Genomic DNA, 23875 nt, shown 5'->3' with positions numbered 1-23875 from the left:
GACAGTTCTTGCCCACTCCCAAAGTGGGAGCTTTTACTCTGATACCCTGCATCAATGGAGAGAACAGGTGCAGAGCTGTGTAAATGCTAGGGAGGCCATTGTTCTCCCTGCCCTTGACTTGTCCTTGACTTTATCAAGGATGGTATTCCCTAGGAACTGACCTCCTCATCCTGCCTTAATGCTTTGGTTGCTCCTTGCCCAACCTGGCAGAGCAGAGGTAGACTCCCTCCTCTGTTCTCTGAGACTGGGAACTAAGGGAGGGGCAGCAGTGTCTGTCCCCCACAAAGGTGGAAGTGTCTAAACTAGGGCAGGATGTGTTTCACACCTGGGTCCCAACAATATCAGCATCATCCATATGGTAGTGCTTAATAAATGCAGAATGAATGAATGCGTGTGTGCACGAATCAATGAATGAGCAAATGAAGTCAGGTCAGGGAGAGCCAGAAAGAATGACATTTTCCAAATTTTACAGTATTGCTTTTCCTGAAGCTGGAAAGAGTAACCAGCAAAGGGTAGACAGGAACCATAAAACTTCACTACCTATATTTTTTTAATCGTATAATTTTAAGAACATTTATCACTTAATAAAAGAAATTTAAGATTTTTTTATTATTATTTAAAGATTGTGATAATTGACAAAACATTGGTGCAAAGTGTTTAACCAACAATGAAGGTAGAAGGATGATGCCTAGGGTGATTCTAGCTTATCATTCTGTCCTTCAATACTCAGAATTAAAGTTCCCTGGTACAGTTACGTGTGTATATCAGCAGACCATCCAGTGGAAGGCCTCAACAATTAGGACAGAATTCATAATACACTTTGAAGTCTTGCTGGTGCACATTCAAGGCCAGTGACTCTGCCTCAGCCCACAGAAAAGACAATGCCCCTGGCAGCCGCAGGTCTCTGACCGCTCTCCCCTCATAGACCTAGTCACCTTGTAATCCAACCTGCCAAATTCAAGGGTTATCTGCACCAACTTTTGGCCTTAATAAGGTACATTTTCAATACAACTTTTAAATACTCCTTTGCTGTTTTAATAGTAATGACTAAGTATTCAAAATATAACAATTATTTCTTCCTGAGAAAGATAAATTACCCCAATCTTAATAATCTAAAATTTCCACTTTCTAGTTAGACATTAACTTGGATTTAATCACAGCCTGTAATTTACAATGGAAATTGTGTTTTGTTTCACTCCGTTTCTTCCTCTTCTCCCCTCCCCCAACATTGTTTGGATTTTTACCATTCTTGGAGCAACCTTCCAAGAATGTGGTTATCAGGTCACTACCAAACTGCATTTTCCTCTTGGGGCTCTGTGCACACGTAATAGGAATGAAAGTGTGCTGGGCAGTAAAAACATCTACTTCCCGTTTCCCTTGGCTGAGATCTGCAGGGGTGATGGGAGTGCATTCCTGCCCCTCCGGTTCCCTTATTGACCCTTTCTAAGCTGAACCACAGGTGAATATCAGAGACAAAAGGAGGAGGAGGTTTGGGGAGAAGATACCTTTCCTTCACTCTTAACCAGGACAGCTGAGGAGCAATTTGAGCAATTTGACACCAGTGATTACTTTTAAAATCACATTTTTGAGCACTCAGATGTCTCTGCCATTTTAAAAAATCTTCTTCACATATCAGATTGTTTTTATTTTCTGCATCACTGTTTGCCATTTGATGATTCTCCAGGTCTTCTCTCAGCTGTCATCCCCCAGCTCCATTCACTCTGCAAGGTCCAGTTAGGAGTGAGCCTCTGTGGAAGGTGCTGTTGGCATCAGTCCCTTCCGGACCTCCCTGTTGTCTGGTATCTTTCACAACCTGGGCCAGCAATTTGCATGACTCAGTCTTACAAACGTGTTCACACAGGAAGTTTAGACACTTGTGCTCCTCCTTCCATGCAGGGTGTTTTGAGGGCTCATGTGCAAGAACCAAATGCATGGCGTTCCCTTACTGTTTGGAAAGTTATATATAAAGTTCTAGCAAGTTCATCATTTTGTAAGATACAACATTTAGTCCCTCAATCAGAGATTTACGATATGATTCAGTTTTTAGTTAGGACAACACTGCCGCAGGATATTTAACCCAAAGCCCCATCCAGCATGTCCACTTTGCTGACTTAGGGCACTGTGCTCATGGTTTTTCTCCCAAACTTGGACATCCTCTTCTGTGCTCTGGGTTCTGACAGTGGCACCACTAGCCATCTCATTCAGCAAGACAGACACTATCAAATCATCCAATTGTGTTTTCTTCCCCTTCTGAACAAATCATGCCCCCCTCCTACTTCTTTCCTTCTCTGCCACTAGCAGTCTAGTACAAGCTACCATCATCTTTTTTTCACTTGAATTTCTGCACTCTGAAAGCATTGGAGCTCTGAGAGCATCTGAGCTCTCTATAATCATTTCTCCTCTTCCAATTCACTCTGCACTCACTACACTCTAATCTGGTTGCACCCCTCCCCATCAGCTCTTTAAAAGCCTTTCAGTGGTTTCTATTGCTCCCAGGTCCAGCCTCACCCTGGACTGTCCGCCCTTCATGCTTGGTATTCCAGTCTTGCTGGCCTTCCTTCATCTCCTCAAAGCCACCACTCCCATCCTGCCACAGGGGCTTTGCACATGTTGTTCCCTCTGCCTACTCACCTTTTAGATCTCTGCTCAAATGCCAATTACTTATGGAAAACTTCCCTGACCACCTCATACCTTAGACTAGGTCAAGAAGCCTGCATGTCTCTGCATAGCAGGAGCTTGATATTTTTTAATGAATCGATGACTAAAAATTTTGTCTCCTTACTTGAATGCAAGTTTCCATCCTATTCTCAATGAATGTCAAACAGGGTATCAACTGTTCTCCCTCTATGTTCAAAACTTTGATTTTACTATTGGCAACTAGGAAGTCTAAATACACAAATGTTTCTGCTACCCATGATTGTCAGGAAGGATCTCAATTATCAGTAACACCAAAACTGTCGATGCTATCAGGTGTTGTTTCTTTGCTTGAAGGTATGGATAATGTCAGATAACCAAGAGGGCTGCTGGAAGAATATTTTATAAATAACTTCTATCAGTACAACCACGGTGGAACTTGTCAACCAAAATGTACTATCTCATCATACTGGGTTAATACCAAGTAACATGTATCTTTATCAACTGGAACTTGAAGGCCATCTCTGTGTCTCTTGGAAATCCGCTGTTGAACACATCATTCCTTTTGTGGTTTGGCATCCCTTGGTGGACAGGTTCCAGAGCAATTGAGTAGGAAAGCATCTTTCCTGAAAAAACTTTGTCAGAGATTCAGCTTCCTTTTCTCGAACAATGAGAATTATGTAAGCCAGTATCTCTCCCTTTTTCCCATAGCTTCAGGGAAACTTAGCACCAAACTTAATATTTAATTATAACAAGTATATTATTATAGGTTTGGGAATACGTGGTGTCCAATGCCTCCTTATTATCTCTTCTTTACTCTTTCATATCTTCTATTTATATAAATTTTATTTTGCATGTCTGATATGTTCAAATATGCAGGCTGTAATTCACAAATTATACATTTTAATAGTTACTGGTCTTGTACTTAAGCATCTATGGGTCTTAAACTAGACAAACCTATAATAGAAGGTTTGGATTCCCCCAAAATCTCTGGGTCAAGTGGGTTTCTTGTCATATTTGTGGATCTGGGTTAAGGTGTTGGGTTTCCTCTAAGCTTCATTAGGAAAGCAGCAGTTTGTGGACTTGAGATTTTATTTAGCATTCTCTTCCCAAGTGATCAGAAAGAGAAAATGCTGATAACAGAGACCCTAACAAGAAAGACAAGAAGGAGAGAAATGAGATCGTAAGTAGAAGATGGCATGAAAGAGAGAGGAGTCTTAGAAGGGAGATGGGTGATTCTTCTGACATAGACAAGATCATAGAAAAACAAATATGTAGTTATGGGGGAGAAGTTTGGGGAAGATTTGATCCAAATGTCTTAATCTTATAAATTAATAGGAGTCAAAGTTGCTTGGATTATGGGGAAAAGGTGGGATTAAATGTTGGAGTTTTAATGTGTCTAGTAAATGACAATTTTGTTCCTTACCTGACTTTGAGAGCCAGTTCAGGGAGACATGGAGATAAAGATAAAAATAGTATCAGCTTTATCAGTAATACAAGTTGTGCTAGAGGATGTGGTTCGGTTCTTGCCAAATACACAGAATTAGTCAGAATTAGCCACACCCACTCAGTCACAGGCGCCTGCAAGCTTCCCTTCTCACAAGCAGAATCAGCTTTCCCCACTAAGCTTAACATATTAACAAAAACAAACAAACAAACAAACAAAAAGCAAAGAAAAAAGTGAGAACCAATGCTTTTTGCAAGCAGGTGGCTCCCAAAGAGAGAGAAAAAAAAGCAAGCTGGTGTCCTGATCCCCTAACACCAATCAGAAAATCAGTCCTCCTCGAGAATAAATACAAGACTGGAGAGAGGCCAAGAGTTTTACACTAATGGCAAGTTCAGATGCATAGGAAGGAATGATAGGAATGGGGAAAGAGTATCCCCTAGCCACATTACAGACTTGAAGCCACTAGGGAGGACTCGAGTTCACCTTTAGGGGAAATATGATAGGAAAGGAGCTAGCCAAGCAATTTCTCAGCAGGAGTATTGAGGACCTAAATGAAACTAGCCAATATGACTTCATTGGGCCACATCCAAGGTGAGTCCCATGACCTTCATCAGTGACTCTCTACAGCCCAAAGACAAGGATGCAGTTAGTGAATGAAGCATGGGGCATAGCGAAAGGGAGGCTAAAAGGGACCTAGAACTAGTCAGTGGGGACACCACAATGATGTTAGTGTTTGCAAATGGTAGCATAAATGTGCTACAATGCCTCCATTTCTCTCTGCCCAGCTGTGGAGTCCTAGTGGCAATAGAGGAAGGGTTAGAGCTGACACTACTATGTTGGAAGTAAGGGAGAGATAACCTAGGATATTAGTAAGAGCTTCAGTGAGTGACCAGAGTCTTGCTTCAACAGAAAGTGGAATATAGACAGAAAAGGCTAATGATTTAGATGGCTTGAATTCTAGAAATTGAGGAGGTCTGAAGTGTGCCCATGTTGGTATATATAAATGATGTGACCTAGAACTAAAATCCTAGAGAGCTTAATAGTCTTTTGGTAAGTCTTCACTATTTTGCTTATTAAAAAATAATGAGAAATCCAGAAGACTTAAGACTTAAGTCTTGTTCTTTGTTTAGTCTTTCACATAAAATAAAAACTCTGTAAGTAAAGCGTAACCAACCAGGTTCTACCCTGGGTGTTCTCACTATAATTACGAAACTTAAAAGACAGCCTCATATGAAGAAGTAGATGGAAATTAAAATAGCTGGATATAAATTTTGGACTGGATTAGACAAGTTTATGATCTGTAGACTGGGAATAAAATTACAGGGTAAGAATCATCTTAGAACTCAATATAGAATACCATGGAACCTTGAAACACGGGTTTCTTCAAGTATAAACTGGACCTTGTTGTTCCACTAACATTATGTTTTTAGGTTAACATTGAACTCTATCATTAAGTAAATGTTTCCGTATAATTTATAAGCTGCCTTGCAGGTGAAGGTTGCACACGCAAAAAAGATGAATGCACATAAAACAAGTTCTAGTAACTAGCTTCCTACAGAATTCCAAATGTCTAAGTTCTTTCCTTAGGAAACACACACAACTGTTACTATGAGAACATAAGTTTGGACCTTATATTTATTATGTAAGAGTCAATGACACTCCAAGAAAGTTATGCCATCTATGGGTATTCTCTCAGAGGTTCCTACAAAAGTGCCACAAATTCATGTATTGTTGTACCTATTATTTGAATGAAATTGAAAACATTACTTACAAGACCTTAACAACAACCAAAAAAATGTGTTTTAATTAAGCTGCTTTCAGGTTTAGTAGTATAATGTCCAAACCAAATATCCTAAATAATAGATATAGTAAGACACAGATGAAAGCATCTGGAGATTTATAATCATACCTACTTCACATAGTCACATTATTTTACACTTGCATAGCATTTATAGCTCACAGAGTACTTTCATCTACACAATTTCTCTTAATTCTCACAACATTATCATGCTACCACTGTTGTTCTTATTGCTGTTCTTGTTGATGTTGTTTATTGTCACTGGTGACGGATGCATAATAAAGACAGAGCTGATGGAGCCCTTCATCCCTAACATAAATATGGGCACATCTCAAGGAGAATACTGAAGTTGACAAAATGTTAATCATAAAGAGCCTTTTATTTTTCTTGAAAACAAACTAAAACAAGAAGAGCCATGATATGCAATGCCAGTTGCTAATCTGGTAACATTATCTCTCATTTTATTAATTTACAGAACAAGTAGAATTATATTTTTATATATAAATAAATATAAATATAAATATATAAATATATATAAATAATATAAAATATACATATATTTATATATATATATATATAAACAAATAGAATTGGAGACTGATTAGGGCATTAGGATGTGGCCTTTTAACAGACAACCCTGTAGAACAATCCATACTAATCTCTGAAATGTGAGAGGGACAAACACAGCTATAATTAACTAGGACTGATAAAACAAATTAGGTTCTGAACTCCCAGCAATTTTAGTAGGAGATACACATAAAGTAGTAAAAGGAAGGGCATATATTGTCATAAATCAAGTACAGCTTAAATTCTATTCAAAGACAGGAGAATGATTACTTTGGGCCCAGCCAGTTTATAGGTTTCACTTGGTTCTAGTTTCCTCTGATATAAAAGGCTAGCCCTCAGGAATTATTCTTCTGGCCCGCCAGTTGAAACTCATATATTAGAAAAATGGTCTCAGTGCTCTTTTCAAAAGCGTCCTAAATTGGAAGAATTTTTGCTCTGAAGTAAATACTACCACAATGTGTGAAATAAAAACCTAGTTAAGCCACTTACGTGATCTGTAAGTAAATCCAAACACAGAAATAATTACAGAAGCCATGAATTCAAATTGGTGAAAATGGATAGAAGTAGAGCTAAGAAATCAGTATTTCAGTCTAAGTGCATTTGTATCACAAAAGTACTTATCATCCAAAGAAATAATCCCTTTGAGCCAAATACTAGGTATACTAGAATAACAGTCATAAGTGGTTTGACCCAATGATTTGAAATACTTGAAAGAGAATATTGACATATTTTATAAAGTGAATATTGTTTTGAAAAATAATAAACAGTGCAGCCATATTAATCTAATTAAATAATATTCAAATCCAGGGTAGCAACATATTGGTATATACAATGGCTGGGGCCCCTGGCATCAACAAAGCAGCTTTCATTCATCTGGTTCTACAAATATCCATGGTAGAAAGTTTCTAGAACAAACTTTCTCAAACTGAGGTCATCAGATGCTCTGGCACTTAAGGGTTTGTCAAGTTCTAGGAGATTTTATTTTTTCCATTTTGATGATGGAATGATTATGAAGTAAATTTGAGGTTGAAGAAGAAGATGAGGCAGGAAGGGAAGATGGGGGCCAGATTCTGAAAAGGTTTGAATGTGTATAAGTAATAGAAATCCTTGAGGAGGAGGTTAAGGGCTGCTGTTGAATTAGAAGGGAAAACCTGAAGCTGCATTTACGTGGCTCTTTACATAATACTGAGAAAGCACCAACTGTTTGTATCATAGAAACATTACCAATGGAGATTATAAGGTTTCCTTTTAACACACTCCTTGGTACCTAACATTGCAATAAACTTTGGCTTTTAAGTGTTATGAGAAGCTAGTACCATTTTTAAGCAAGGAGTGACATGATTGTGTACTGTGTTATTGTCTTATTGTTTTGGATTGGAGGGAGAAGACATTGGAGGCAAAGAGGGTATTCCCAACAACTAACACTTTTTGCTTTTTCAGCGTGGGGTATAAAATGAGGTCGTATATCTTTCAGTATTAAAGGAAATTATTCTGAGACCTTATCCTGCTTATTCCAAGAGTGCCTTCTTTCCCTTCCTATTGTTCCCCTCAGTCATTCGTAGGAGATCCAGTGGTCCAGTGAAATCCCTACCTATTGCATCAAGAACCAAGAAGGTGGGGCCAATTATTGCATTTTGCTCTCTCTGTCTCCTCCTGCCACTTGGCCCTGGAAGTAGGTATAGTTGTGAAAGTGCAGGGCAGAGTGGATTAATTAAACCCCAGGATTCTGATTGGAGGTTGGAAAGGGGGAGCTTCAGAGTACTGGAAACACCAAGGAGACTGTAGAGAGGGATGGACTTGGGAAAGTAATCCCATGAAGTTGCTAATGAACTTTGGAGCTCGCTACCAAACTGTGTGTATTTGTATGTGTGTGTATGTGTGTCTGTGTGTCTGTGTGTGGTTCTGCGCCTTGTTAGCATACGAAAAGTATTGACGGAGACAAAGTTCACCAAAAAAAAGGTAGAGTAAGGAACTCTGGGAATCCATCTCTCCATAAAAGTAACAACAAAACTGGCAAAACTTTCAGAATCAACCTTTTTAGAAAGATGGAAATGAACCAATGGCTTGCAACAATTTGTGGAGTGCTTATTCAAGAGACATTACTGAATCCTTTTTTTTTTTTTTTAAGTGAGCTTTGTGGCATTTCAATTACCTAGTTCCATCCCCCACTCCTCAGTTCAGTGGCAGTCATGAAAATAACAGCCTGAATTCCTGGTACCAGTGGAAGCAGAAAGGACCTCATCCACAAAGAATTGTAATTACCTGTTTTAACCTGTCTGGTGGCTTCCTGAAAGACTGGCTCAAAAGACTTGTCTTAATTTCCCCTGACTTGGAACTACCTCAGGGCTAAAACTAGTAGCCAGGGGTGAGGATGGGGAGAGGGCATTTGTCAAAAATATTTACAGACAAGTATTTTAGTCCCTATTCCCCAAGGCGATAAATAACAGAATTGAGGCAAATGAGCCTAACCAAAAATCTCCAGAGAAAAGGCTGAGAAATGAGATGTCCATAGGGCTTTCAAAAGCTCTGACATATTCCTGGGAATCTAGAAAGCCATATGCATGCACAGGGCTATGCACATGCTCAGAGAATACCTGACAAGGGAGAAAGATTCCAATTCTAGCTGACCTAAAGGCTCTGTGAGAACCAGAAGCTAAGAGAAAGATGTAAATTCTGGCTGGGTGTTGAAGATGTGCATGCATAGAGCCCCTAAGCAAAGACTAGGAGGTCTTTTTAGCCCAGAATCTAAGGAGATCTCTGTTCAGTCATTAGCTGACCACTGAGCTAACAGGGGAGGATTTCAGTGGCCACAAACAACAAAGAATATAGGCTTTGCTGAATCATTTCAGAAAAATCACTAAATAAGCAACAACTACTACAATACGAAGCAACAATAACAAACTCTGTGGAGAAGAGAATCTGACTTCCAGAGCTGCTACACTATATTACTCAAAATTCTCAGTTTTAAATAGACATGCAACGAAACAAGAAAGCATGGTCCACCTAGGTCCACCTTGGGAAAAGACAATCAAAGAAACTGGCCTCAAGGAATCCCAGATGTTGGACTTTCTAACAAAGACTTTAAATCAGTCATTGTAAACACATTCAAAGAGCTGAAGAAAAACATTTCTAAAGATCTACGGGAAATTATGAGAATGCTGTCTCACCATATACAGAATAGGAATAAAGTGATAGAAATTATATTTAAAAAGAAGAAGAAAAACCAAACAGAAATTCTGGACTTATAAAGTACAACTGAAATGAAAATTTTACTTTAGGGGCTCAAAATCAGATTTGAACAGGCAGAAGAAAGAATCAGTAAACTTGAAGATAAGTCAATTGAGACTATCCATTCCAAGGAACAGAAATATATAAGAAGGAACAGTCTTGGAGATCTGTGAAAGGCCATCAGCACAACAGCATACACACAATGAGAGCTGCAGGAGACAAAAGGGAAAGTAGCAGAAAATATCTGAAGAAATAAAGGCCAAAAACTTCCCAAATTTAATGAAAAATCTGAATCTACACCTCCATGAAGTTCAATGAACTCCAAGTAAAATAAACTCAAAAACATTTACATTTATTCAAATCATAGTTAAATTGTCATAAGCCAAAGGAAAAAAATCCTGAAATCAGCAAGAGAGAAGCAACTCATCATGCACAAAGCATGCTCAATAAAATAAAAGTCTGACCTCTCATCAGAAATCAGGGAGCCAGTAGGCAGTGGGGTGACATATTTAAAATGCTGAAAGAAAAAGACTATCAACTGAGAATACTGTATCCAACACAACAGTCTTTCAAAAACTGAAGGAGAAATTAAGATATTCCAAGATAGCAAAAACTGAAAGAATCTGTTACTACTAGACTTGCCCTGAGAGAGATACTAAAGAAGTCCTTTGGGCAGAAATGAAAGGACAACAGACAGTAACTAAAATCTACATGAAGAAATAAAGAGCACCAGTAAAGGTAACTACATACATGAGTATAAAAGACATTATAAATGAATTTTTTGTTTGTAACTACTTTTTATTTTCTTTATAATTTAAAAGATAGCTGCATAAAGCAATAGTTATAAGTCTTTGTTGATGGGCACACAACATATAAAGATATAAATCTGTGACAACAGCATAAAGTAGAGGAGGAAGGAATGAACTTTGAAAGAGCAAATTTTTATATACTATTGAAATTAAATTGATCTTCATCTGAATTAGATTGACATGTAATCTCTAGGACAACCACTAAGAAAACTGAAAAATATATAATAAAAGAAATGACAAGGGAATTGAAATGGTACACTAGAAAAGTCTATTTAATACAGACGAAGATAGTAATGGAGGAATTGAGGAACAAAAAAAAGACAAAAGACATGTAGAAAACAAATAGTAAAATGGTAGAGGTAAATTCTTCCTTATCAATAACCATATTAAATATAAATGGATTAAACTCTACAATTAAAACACAAAGGCTGTCAGACTGTATATTTCCAAAAATATAATCTAACCACATTCTCTCTACAGAGATTCACTCCAGATTCAAAGACACAAAGAGTTTGGAAATAAAAAGATGGGAAAAGATACTTCACATGAACAGTAATCAAAAGAGAACTGTGGTTGCTATACTAATATCAGAGAAAATAGATTTTAGGACAAAATTATTAGAGGAGTGTCTGGGTGGCTCAGTCGGTTAAGCATCCAACTCTTGATTTTGGCTCAGGTCAGGATCCCAGGGTTGTGGATCTCAGGTCAGGATCCCATGCCGGGCTCTGTGCTGAGAGCATGGAGCCTGCTTGTGATTCTCTCTTTCCCTCTCTCTCTCTCTGCTCCTCCCCTATTTACACTCTCTCTCAAAATAAACAAACATTTTTAAAAATTGTTATTAGAGAAAAAGAAGGACATTGTAGTATGATAAAATAGTCCATCTATCAAGATATAATTATAAACATTTATGCATGTAATAGCACAGCCTCATAATATATGAAGCAAAAACTTACAGAATTGAAGGGAGAAATAAGCAGTTCTACAATAATAGTTGGGGACTCTAATATCTCACTTACATTAATAATAGAACAAGTAGATAGAAGGTATCAAAAAATACAACTCAACCCAGCAGAACACTTAACTCAACAATAGCAGGATACACATTCTTCTCAAGAGCACATGGAACATTATGCAGGAGAGACCATATGTTAGGCCATATAACAAATCTCAACAAATCTTTAAAAAATTGAAATTATACAAAGTGTGTACTCTGACCACAATGAAATAAAATGATAAATTAATGACAAAAGGAAATTTTGAAATATGTGAAATTTGTGAAAATTAAACAATACACTCTTAAATAACTGGTAAGTCAGAGAAGAAATTACGAGAGAAATTAGAAAGTACTTTGAGGATGCACAACAGTCTGAGTGTACTAAATGCCACTGAACTATACACCTAAAAATCATTAAGATGGTAAATTTTACATTATGTATTTTACCACAATTCGAAAATGTTTTTTTTTAATGTTTATTTATTTTTGAGACAGAGAGAGACAGAACGTGAGTAGGGGAAGAACAGAGAGGGAGAGGGAGACACAGAATCCCAAGCAGGCTCCAGGCTCCAAGCTGTCAGCACACAGCCCGATAAGGGGCTTGAACTCATGAACCATGAGATCATGATCCAAGCCGAAGTCGGACACCTAACCGACTGAGCCACCCAGGTGCCCCCAAAAATGTTTTAAAGAGAAAGAAAATACTTCAAAGTGAATTAAAATGAAAGCACAACATAACCAAAACATATAGGATGCAGCAAAAGTGGTGCTCAGAACAGTGAATAACAGCGAATGCCTATATTAAAAAAGAAGAAAGATCTCAAAGGCATTGAGTACTGAACTAATAATGAATAGACCACTACAAAGGTCCCAAACTGATCACTGGGCTGCACACACACAGTACAGATGCCAAAAGCACTGCAAAAGCTTTGCAAATCGAACTGAAATTGGAATCACAGTCCACAAAAATCATGTTGGAACTTGCAGCTTAAGCCTAATGAGGTCAGTCATTTACTAAAAGAAAAATATCAACACTCTCCATGGGATTTAAATAAGTCTGTCACATGATGTAGTATTCAAAATGTCCACTGGGGGTGCCTGGGTGGCTCAGTTGGTTAAGCGTCCGACCTCAGCTCAGGTCATGATCTCACCATTTAGTTTGAGCCCCACGTCTGGCTCTCTGCTATCAGTGCAGAGCCCTCTTCAGATCCTCTGTCTCTCATTCTCTCTGCCCCTCCCACCCCTCAAAAAATATACTAAAATTTAAAAATGTTCACAATATCAACTAAAATAATTTAGAGTATGAAGAAATATGAGGGAAAAATCAGTAAATGTCAGGACATTTGACATACTTTAAAGCAACTATTATAAAAATGCTTGAACAAAATTGCAAAGAAAGTTGAAACTAATGGAAAAATAGAAAATCTTAGAAAATAGAAGATATAAAGAAAAACCAATGAAAGATTTAGAACTGAAAACTATAATAAATGATATTAAAATTTCACTGGATAGGCTCAATAGCATAACAGAGATACAGAGGAAGGAATCTGTAAACGTGAAGATATATATAGGTAGTAATTACCTAATTTGAGCAACAGCTCAAAAGTGTAACACTGTGCCATCAGAACCTGAGTAGGAGAAGAGAAAAAATGTAATGCAGAAAACAATATTTAAAGAAATATTAACTGAAAAATTCCCAAATGGAGCAAAAGACATAAACCTACAGATTAAAGAAATTTAGCAAACACCAAACAGGAATAACTCAAAGAAATCCACACCCAGGTACATATTTTGAAGACAAAAGACAAAAAAAAAAATTTATAGCAGTCAGAGAAAAACAACACATTACTTATAGGGGAACAGCTATTTAAATAACAGCAGATTTCTCACAAGAAACCAAGAAGGCCAGGAGAAAGTAGTATCGTGTTTTTAAAGCTGACAAGAAGAATAGTCAACCTCCAAATTCTATATCCAACAAAAATTCTTCAGGAATGAATATGTAACAAAGACCTTCTTAGAAAATTCATTGTTAGCAGTTGGGGTCTAAAAAAATTACTGCAAGAAACTCTTCAGAGGGGTGCCTGGGTGACTCAGTCAGTTAAGTGTCCAACTTCGGCCTAGGTCATGATCTCGCAGTTCATGAGTCCAAGCCCCATGTCGGGCTCTCTGCTGACAGCCTGTTTCAGATTCCGTGTCTCCCTCTCTCTCTGCCCCTCTCCCACTCACACTCTGCCTCTCTCTCTCAAAAATAACTAAACATTTAAAAAATTTAATAAAAAAATAAAATAATAACAATTTTTAAAGAACCCCTTCAGACAGAAGAACATATACCAGCAGTAAACTTGGAACATCAGGAATGAAGGAATGTTGGGGTTTTCAATATATGTCTGTGTAATATCTAAGACAACCAAAGCATAAAAGGGTAGGCAGAAAATGGACCTGTATTGTGGTAATGTTTTTAAGTCCAATTGAAGTGGTAAAATATTGATGCTAAGTAGACTGTGAAATGTTACTATCTACTTTGTAGTCCCTAGAACAACCAATATAACATCTATAGTAAATGATATAGTCATTTCCCAACTTATTTCTGAGGCCAGCATGACCCTGATACAAAAATCAAAGACAGAACCAAAGAAGAAAACTATAGGTCAATAACCCTTATGATTATAGATACAAAACTTCACAACAAATATTAGCAAGTTGAGTCTAGTCACAACCAAGTAGAGTTTGTCCTAGGAATGAAAGGCTGTTCAACACTTGGAAATCCATGTAATCCACTGTACTAACAGTTTAAAGAAAACCTATGATAATATCAACTGGTGAAGAAAAAAACATTTCCACAAATTTCAACATCCATTCATGATTTTAAAATAAAATAAAGAAAAAAAGAATAAAATAAAAGTTTAAAAAATGAAAACCTCTCAGCAAACTAGGAACAGAGAGGAACTTCCTCAATCTAATAAATGGCATTTACCAAAAAAAAAACCCCACAGCTGACATGGTGGAAGACTGAATGGTTTCTCCTTAAAATTGAGAACAAAGGATGTCCACTCTACCACTGTTATTGAACAACATACTTAGAAGTCTTAAACTTCTGGAACTTCAACTTCTATAACTCTTCTAAACTTCAAAACTCAGTAATATGGGAGAAAGCAACCCAATTATTAAAATGGGCAAAATATGAGAATAGGTATACCAGAGAGGACTTAAGTTTGGCAAATAAGTGCATAAAAAGATGCTCAATATTATTATCTATTAGTGAAATGCAAATTAAATGAGGAGTGATGGTGATGAGGGGTGCCTGGGTGGCTCAGTTGAGCATACGACTCCTGATTTCGGCTCAGGTCATGATCCCAGGGTCATGGGATCAAGCCCCAAGTTGGGCTTTGCACAGAGAGGGGAGCCTGTTTAAGATTCTCTCTCTCTCTCTGCCTCTCTCCCCAACTCTCTCTCTCTCCCTCTCAAATAAAAAAAATTTTTTTTTAATTTTTAAAAAAACATGATGAGATAATTGTACACACATATTACAATAGTTAAAACAGAAACATACTGACAATACCAAGTGCTAGCAAAGACACCGAGCTTCTGGAACTCTCCTACACGGCTGCTGGGATTATAAAATGGTGCAGCCACTCTAAACAATGGTTTGGCAGCTTCTTATAAAGTTAAACATGCATTCACTGTATGAACCAGCAATTCCACTCCTATTTATCCTAGAGAGATGAAAACTTATTGGTATAGCCACTATGAAATACAATATGCAGGCTCCTCAAAAATTTAAAAATAAAACAACCAGATGGTCCGGGAATTCTATTCCTGGATATATATCTGAAAGAAATGAAAACAGAATATCCAAGAGATATATGCACTTCCGTGTTTATTGCAGCATGATTTGAAATGCCCAAGATATGAAAACAACCCAAGTGTCTACCAACAGATGAATGGATAAAGAAGACATGGTTTACACACACAATGGAATATTATGTAACCATGAGAAAGAAGGAAACCCTGACACTTGTGACAACATGGATGGACCTTGAGGGCATTATGCCTAAGTGCAATAAGTCAGACAGAGAAAGAGAAATTCTGTATGATCGCATATATGTGGGATCTGAAAAAGCCAAACTCATAAAAACAGAAAGTAGGAAAGTGGCTACCAGGGGTTACCACGGGAATTGAGGACGTGTTGTTTAAGGGCACAAACATGCAACCAGTAAGTCCCAGAGATCTAAAGTACCACACAGTGGTTATAGTCAACGACACTGTATTATAAACTTAAGCATTGCAAAAACAACTAGATCTTGATTGTTCCCACCACAAGAAATAAATGATAATTATGTGACATTAGAAAGGTGTCAGATAACACTACAGTGGCAATCACGTCATATGTAAATGTATCAAATCAACACATTTTACATCCTAAAGTCACACAACCGGTGATTCATACAACTGAATACCAGAAGAAAAAAATAGTTTACTGCCTGAAAATTTCTAAAAGAAAAAAATTTTTAGATATTAAATTAGAAATATGTCAGGTGAGAAATATGTCTTTAAGAGCAAATCATGGGTGCCTGGGTGGCTTAAATGGTTTGGTTTCATGTATGGTTTGGTTTCATGTCAGGTCAAGATCTTAGAGTTTCGTTAAGTTCGAGCCCCACATCGGGCTCTGCATTGGAAGCACCAAGCCTGCTTAGGAGTCTTTCTCTCTCTCTCTCTCTCTCTCTCTCTCTCTCTCTCGCTCACTCACTCCTCCTCTACCTCTCCCCCACTCACACTGTCTCTGTCTCTCTCAAAATAAATAAACTTAAAAAAAAAAGATCAGAGAAATACAAATATCATATGACTTCACTCATATGAGGACTTAAGATACAAAACAAATGAACATTAAGGGAAGCAAAAATAATGTAAAAACAGGGAAGGGGACAAAACATAAGAGACTCTGAAATATGGAGAACAAACTGAGGGTTACTGGAGGGGTTGTGGGAGGGGAGATGGGCTAAATGGGTAAGGGGCATTAAGGAATCTACTCCTGAAATCATTATTGCACTATATGCTAACTAACTTGGATGTAAATTAAAAAAATAAATTTAAAAAAAAAGCAAATCACTTAGCCTCAGAATACCTTTGTATTCTGTGCTGTGCTGAAACATATTTCGCTCTGCGCAGAAAGGAAAGCAAAATTAAGACTTAAGAGAGTAAGAAAGTTCATATCTTGCTACGAGCTCTATCAGAAATGACAGACTTCTCTCGTTTGTTTTTCTGCTACTCAGCGTGTCAACAGATATGGGACTCTTGTCAAAGTGTTTCCTAGCTAGCCTATCTTTCCCCATCTGAAATGGAAATCACTCTTTATAGGGATGCTAAGGTCTGGAAAAGTCTTAAGTAACTGTGGGAAGTCACAAAGTATAGCTAACACAGGAGATAGTTTATTATCCACCCTTTTTGTTTATCATTTCAGATACAAGTGAACTTAAACTCATTTCTTTTCTTTCTCCTTTTCAGACATACTATAAAAACTCAATACAGCACACTTTGATTTGGTATAGCCGCCCCTTGATGTGGGATAGCTGTTTAAACTGTTGTCTCCAAAACGCTGCAGTTGTTTACAAGCTTGAAATAAGTATCTGTTAATTTTTCCTTAATCGGAGCCACATCGTGAAACGTTGTTTCTTCCACAGTTTGAACTAAGGGAGTGGCAGTACGGATGCCAGGATATTTAAAGACACCTACAGGGGAGTCCTACCCCAGAGCTTGGTAATTTATTCAGTGCAGGGGGCAAGGGGTTAGAGAAGTAGGAACGCAGAGTTACTGTAAGGGAGACTAAATACTCAGAGGCCTCCTTTTATTTTTTTGTTGAAGTGTAGTTGACACACAATGTTACATTAGTGTTAGGTGCACAATGGTGATTTGACAACTCTGTAGCTTACCACAGTGTAGTTACCATCTGTCATTACACAACACTAGTATACTACCACTGACTGTATTCCTATGTGGTACCTTTCATCTCCTTGACTTATTCACTCTTTACCTCCTCCTGTCCTTCACCCATTTTGCCCATCCTCCTTCCTCCTCCCCTCTGGTAACACCACAGTTTGTTCTCTCTATGTAGGGGTCTGTTTCTGCTTTATTGTTTGTTCACATGTTTTGTTTTTAGATTCTATATATAAGTGAAATCATATGATATTTATCTTTCTCCGTCCGACTTACTTCATTTAGCATAACACCCTCTAGGTCCATCCATGTTGTCTCAAACAGCAAGTTTCCCTTTTATGTATGAGTGGCTGGCAATGGTGTTGTCTGAGTTAGGTAATACAAGCAAAACATAGGCAGAGAATTATAAAAGATTTGAGAGGAAAGATACGTGTCTATATTTTGCCAGTGCGTATTTTTCAAAGTTTGCGCAGCTGTATTAGCTCTTAATGTAGTATTTGTTAAAGGATCTCAAGTTTGACTTTACAGAGGAGATTGTGGATTTTAACACAAAAGGATTCATCAATGGTAACAGATTTGAAGTGAGCAAGGAGACACATTTAACAGAGAAAACCAAGTCTTACTTGAAGTAACGTAAATAGCAAAATTCTGTCAGTGGCCAAAATGCAAGAGGAGTGAGAACCTCTAGAACCTGCAGTGTCTGTGGTACGAGAGTCAGGACTTCTCATACACAGTGAATTTGGTCCTCCTAGTGGCAAATTTCCAGGAAGCCAGACCCTTCCTGCTCAAATGATGTGATTTCCTAGGGGACATATAAATAATCTTTTCCCCACAAAAAGAAGTCCAGAATAGCCAAGGACCCTCCCACACATCAGAGCGCAGCTGTCAAAGTGGCCAACGGAAGCACAGCATTAACAAAAGCAGTTCTGGAAGAATGTAGGGAGGGTAACTGCAGAGGTAGCTGGGAGTGAGGAAAGCACAGGAGATGTAGTCAGAGAGCAGAAACTCAGTGCAGAGAAGAGCAGCAGGAGCTCAACAAGTGGGTAAGAGCAAAGTAAGGAGAACAGTGAGAGGATTTATGAGGATATGTACAGAAGGTAGCAAGGACCTGCTAGAAACAGACTCAGTGCAAACTCAGTGACCCTGGAGACTGCCTGTGTGTTTCTAAGAAAAGATCAGAGGGTGGGAAAAAACCAAAGCATGACAGAATCAGACCAAAGTGTTGATCTCCACCCAGGGATGAACTTGCTGGAACAGATCACCATATTGCTGGTTCAGAGGGCCCAGAGGCTTCCAATTGGGAGCCACAATCCCTACTGCCCACCCTCACCATGTCCTGGGGGCAAATTCAACTTTTAGAAGACAGTGCTAGGTCCTGGGCATGACCCACTGCCCTTAGAATTAATTTCATGAACCAGTTGAAAAAATTCATACTGTACATATTATTTTTTTAGGTTTTTATTTTAAGAGAGAGAGAGAGAGAGCAAGCACACAAGTGGGGGAGGGGCAGAGAGAGAAGGAGAGAGAATCTCAAGCAGGCTCCAACCTGTCAGCACAGAGCCTAATGTGGGGCTCGAACTCACGAACTGTCAGATCATGACCTGAGCCGAAATCAAAAGTCATACACTTAACTGACTGAGCCACCCAGGCACCCCCATACTGTACATATTCTTGAAATATAAAACATAGTCTATACCAGCAGGTTTTATGATTTCATAAGTTGTTGCCTGATCTTCTACGAGTTAAAAATCTGGCAGCAGGTATTTGTAATCTACCACAATCTTTTTTAAAAAACCCATTAAGGGAGCACTAACTGTTAAATATAATAAGCAATTTAAAGTTAGTGGTATTCTTCAGGTAATTAAATGACCTCTTGTCCCTTGAGTAAACTATCTGATAATCTGTACTTAATTATGAACAATTCATCTTCTGAATCCCCTGAACTTCAAATAAGGATTTCAATTAATTTTGTCAACATAACCATTAATTGCTGACAGCTATAATCAAACCTCAAAAACCTAAGTGCTAGTATCTTCTTTTATTCTCGGAGGCAATGTGATACGCCCACTAAGAGACCAAAGCTGAAGCAAATGCTAGAGATACACCGTGTGCAGCTCCACAGCTCACCTTGGACAAATTATTTACACTATGACTCGATTTCCTCATTTGTACAATGGGGATGCTGATAATAGTGCCTATCTCAGGCTGTTGTGAGGATTAAACCAGCCTAGAATAGTACCTCAGTAAGCACTCACTAATGAATACGTGAGACACAACCATGAATGGTAAGTAGTACATACACTACGTGTTAACTGTATTTCTATTACTTTCTGAGGCTCTCGCAGTCATTTTTATTTTTATTCTTTTTAATATAATTTATTGTCAAATTGGCTTCCATATAACACCCAGCGCTCATCCCAACAAGTGCCCTCCTCAATGCCCATCACCCATTTGTCCCTCTCCCCCACCCACATCAACCCTCAGTTTGTTCTCTGTATTTAAGAGTCTCTTATGGTTTACCTCCCTCCCTCTGTGTAACTTTTTTCCCCCATTCTTTCCCCCATGGTCTTCTGTTAAGTTTCTCAAGATCCATATATGAGCTCACAGTCATTTTCAGTAGTTTGAAGTATGAAACAGTATGAAGTTTGAAAATATGCCCAGTGAGCTCCATGATTCTCAAAAGCCTGGAAAATCATATAACACTAATCACATTCTTAACTTTTATGTTCCTTTATGTTCACCAGAGTTGAAAATATGTCAATGAGATTGGAAGAAATCAACGAAAGAGAAAATTTTATGAAAACTTCCCTACAGACTGTGGACCTTCGCCTTTCTCAACTGGAAGAACTGTCGAACAGGATGGTGAATGCTCTTGAAAATCTCGCAGGAATTGACAAGTCCGACCTGATCCAGACGCGGTCCCGAGCTTCTTCTGAATGTGATGCAACTTACCTTCTAAGACAAAGCAGTATCAATAGCGCCGATGGTTATAGCTTGTATAGATATCATTTTAACGGAGAGGAGTTGCTGTACGAGGATCTCTCAATGTCACCAGGGACAGGATTCAGGAGGAAAGCCTGCTCCTTCCGGATGAAGGAAGACAAGGAGTCAAAAATGCATCTAGTACCAGAGCGTCAAGATAGCCTTCACCTTTTATCCAGCACAAGCCCACCAGCAACACCTGACTGCAGTCAACTTGCAGTAGACGACATAAAGAACTCTTCAGAGCTGAAACTAGGTCCAGATATTGGGATCTCAGCCGAAGATGATGGAAAGCAGGCAGACTCTAAAAGGGAAGAAACCATTCCCCCAAGTGTAAATCAAACAGATGTTATGCATGGACAGAACAAATCAGATTTTCAGAACCGTCAGCTAACAGTGGAGACAACACAGATAGAGGGCACAATTTCCTATCCCCTACAAGAAGCAAAACTGACACGCTATCACCCTGATGAAACGTTCAGTGCTTATAAAACAATGAAGTCCAGAAGCTTTGTATATTCCCGTGGACGAAAACTGGTCAGCGGGGTTAACAACGGGAGTACAGAATACAGTTCAATCATGGACCCAGCAGGACCCTCTACAGTTCAACACTGGACGACAGAATGGAAATATCAAGTTCAAAAGATCACACGTTCTCGAAGTACAGATATCCCTTACATTGTGTCAGAAGCTGCAATGCAAGCCGAGCGTAAAGAGCAAATTACAGACACTGAAGATGAAAACTGTGTTTCTGAAATAGTCCCTCAAATCTCTCATTTATCTCTAAATGTAACTGACAGAACTGAAAAGGAAAATTTACTGTCTGTGAAGCCAGACCAAACTATGGGATTTCCATCCTTAAGGTCAAAAAGTTTACATGGCCATCCTAGGAAAGCTAAAGCCATTCAGGGCACACTAGACAGATCTGGACACGCCAGCAGTGTAAGTAACTTAGTGGTTGTGTCTGGAATTACAACAGAAGAGCAGAAGGCTAACCAAGAGAAAACTTCCACAGAAACTCAATGCTAACATGTTTTGTTCCTTTGATTTTTAAATCAAAACCATTGATGAATACCACCTTGGTCATCTAACATCATCAATTTCTGAAAACATTTTCATCATAAATGTTTGGCAGTTTGGACTTAAGATTTAAAATTTAATTCAGTAAACGTAAAGTATTATTTTGCTAGCATATGTTAGTAAACTTAAGTTGTTTTTAGTTGGAGTAACATCAGATGAAAGTGACAATATTCCAGTCAAGGTAAATTGCTTAATCAGTAAAAGTTTCTCCAATCTCTTTTATTTCTGAGGGTCACCAAGTAGCCTAAGAAATGCCTTTGGGTGCCACCAATAGGTTACTAAAGCAGTGAGCCACTATGTAAGAAAGAAAAATGAAAAGACAAAGCAAATATGAAAAAAGAAAAAAAGGAGTGGGAGAGAAGAAAAAATTGTGAGGTACAAGAACTGGAAATGAGTCATTAGCATCATTTTTTAATGGGTTTTTGTTTTCTGTTTTAACATTTTATGTTTTACAATAATAACACAGTGAAGACAAAAAGTACACAATTATATCAAAGATCACATTGTAATAGTTTAGGGTGACCAAGAGTTTTGTTAATGTGTAAAAATAAAGTATCCAATGTGCATTTTCCTGTTGTCATGGAGTCCTTGAAAGCAAAAACAAATAAACTGTACCTCTGTCTATTCAATGGTTTGTGCAAAGCTATGTCTAAAATCTGAAAGATACATTATCAAGGTGGGAATTGTTGAGAACCCAGAGACCATTCATGGCTGAGAATATAAGGTGCTGTGCTTCAACTTGTTAAGTTCAAAGACCTACCATACTCCTGGGCTCCCCATGGTGTCAGGTCAGGGGCCACTCTCTAGGAACCCTCAAGGCTACCCTATCACCACCACTTTTTTTTCTTTTCTTTTTTTTGTTTTTATTTTATTTTATTTTATTTTTGATTTAACTTTATTTTTTATTTTTTAAAATTTACATCCAAATTAGTTAGTATCTAGTGAAGCAATGATTTCAGTAGATTCCTTAATGCCCCTTACACATTTAGCCCATCCCCCCTCCCACAACCCCTCCAGCAACCCTCAGTTTGTTCTCCATATTTATGAGTCTCCTTTGTTTTGTCCCCCTCCCTGTTTTTATATTATTTTTGTTTCCCTTCCCTTATGTTCAACTGTTTTGTCTCTTAAAGTCCTCATATGAGTGAAGTCGTATGATTTTTGTCTTTCTCTGACCGACTAATTTCACTTAGCATAATACCCTCCAGTTCCATCCATGTAGTTGCAAATGGCAAGATTTCATTCTTTTTGATTGCTGAGTAATACTCCATTGTATATATATACCACATTTTCTTTATCCACTCATCCATCAATGGACATTTGGGCTCTTTCCATACTTTGGCTATTGTTTATCACCACCACTCTTGATTAAACAAACAGGGGCAGAGAGAAACAGAAAAGGATCTTCTCTGGCTAGTGCAGAGGCCAGTAACATTCACAGAAGTTAAGAGTTGGATCCTGGGCCCTCACCATCTTGCAACGGCATCTCTTGGGAGGTCTCAGGGAGTCCCTGGAGCACACAGATCAGGCCAGCCTCATGCCTGGAGTTACATGCCTACTGTTACTTTAGTGAAGTGCCTCATGGGAGTAGGCGGATCAGACAGAAATGGGGATAATCACAAAATTACCACTATACCCATTCTCATATGAGACTCAGACTGTCACATGGTCATAAACCAGCAAGGGAAGAGAGAAAGAGAGAGAGAGATTCACTGTAGTTATGCAAAGGTAGGGATCAGAGATAATTAACACCTAAATGAGACTGAAATTGTAATCATCAGATCAGAATCCCTGAACTGGGCTGAATTTGTCAAAAAAGTACTGGTGTACCATTGCATGGGTGATGGGGCTTTGAAATCTAAGAAATGATAACAATTATTTAATAAATAAAGCCACTGCTACATCAAGACTATTTAATCCATCCTACTGCATGTGTTACTTAACCCAGTGCTTAACCCATTACAATTTACTTCATTTCTTAACCGTGTGTGTGTGTGTGTGTGTGTGTGTGTGTGTGTGTGTGTGTCTATGCCAAGAAAACTTTCAGCCCTTTGCCACATTCTAGAAAAAAAAAGTCTTCTCCCAGTAAGCTGGAGAACCTATGACAGCTCAACAGAGTGGGTCTGAAGAAGGCAAAGCTTATGTTTGGAATTCTCCACCTCTCCATTCATTACAAATCCCCCACCCCTGCCTTTTCTGAGGTCTCTCCTACCTTGCCTTAGGTATGGGGCCAAGTCCAGGCCCATAAGTCTCATGAGATTTGTGACTCTGACTCCTGTAGAGGTGTTGGCTGAAAGGGATGTGATATTTGTCTTTAAATATTTGTCTTACAGACACAAGGAAGTACATTCTTCTTTTTTATTATTAACATTTATTTATTTTTTGAGAGACAGAGAAGGAGAGAGCAC

The 23875-nt window shown here is 38.3% G+C and overlaps 1 protein-coding gene across 1 annotated transcript in view; it reads left to right on the top strand.

Moving 5' to 3' along the window:
* The window catches only part of TRPM1 (transient receptor potential cation channel subfamily M member 1), a 95170-nt gene extending 73751 nt beyond the window's left edge, over positions 1-21419 (top strand). The window contains exon 28 of the mRNA XM_042988262.1: positions 20153-21419. Coding sequence (XP_042844196.1) covers positions 20153-21419 — 1267 coding nt within the window. The remainder of the gene's footprint in view (positions 1-20152) is intronic.
* Positions 21420-23875: the final 2456 nt, after the last annotated feature.

The sequence above is a fragment of the Panthera tigris genome, chromosome B3 (genome assembly GCF_018350195.1).
Source record: "Panthera tigris isolate Pti1 chromosome B3, P.tigris_Pti1_mat1.1, whole genome shotgun sequence".
NCBI classification, from domain to species: domain Eukaryota; kingdom Metazoa; phylum Chordata; class Mammalia; order Carnivora; family Felidae; genus Panthera; species Panthera tigris.
Note: the sequence above shows the minus strand (reverse complement) of the source record. Positions and strands in the feature narration are given on the sequence as shown.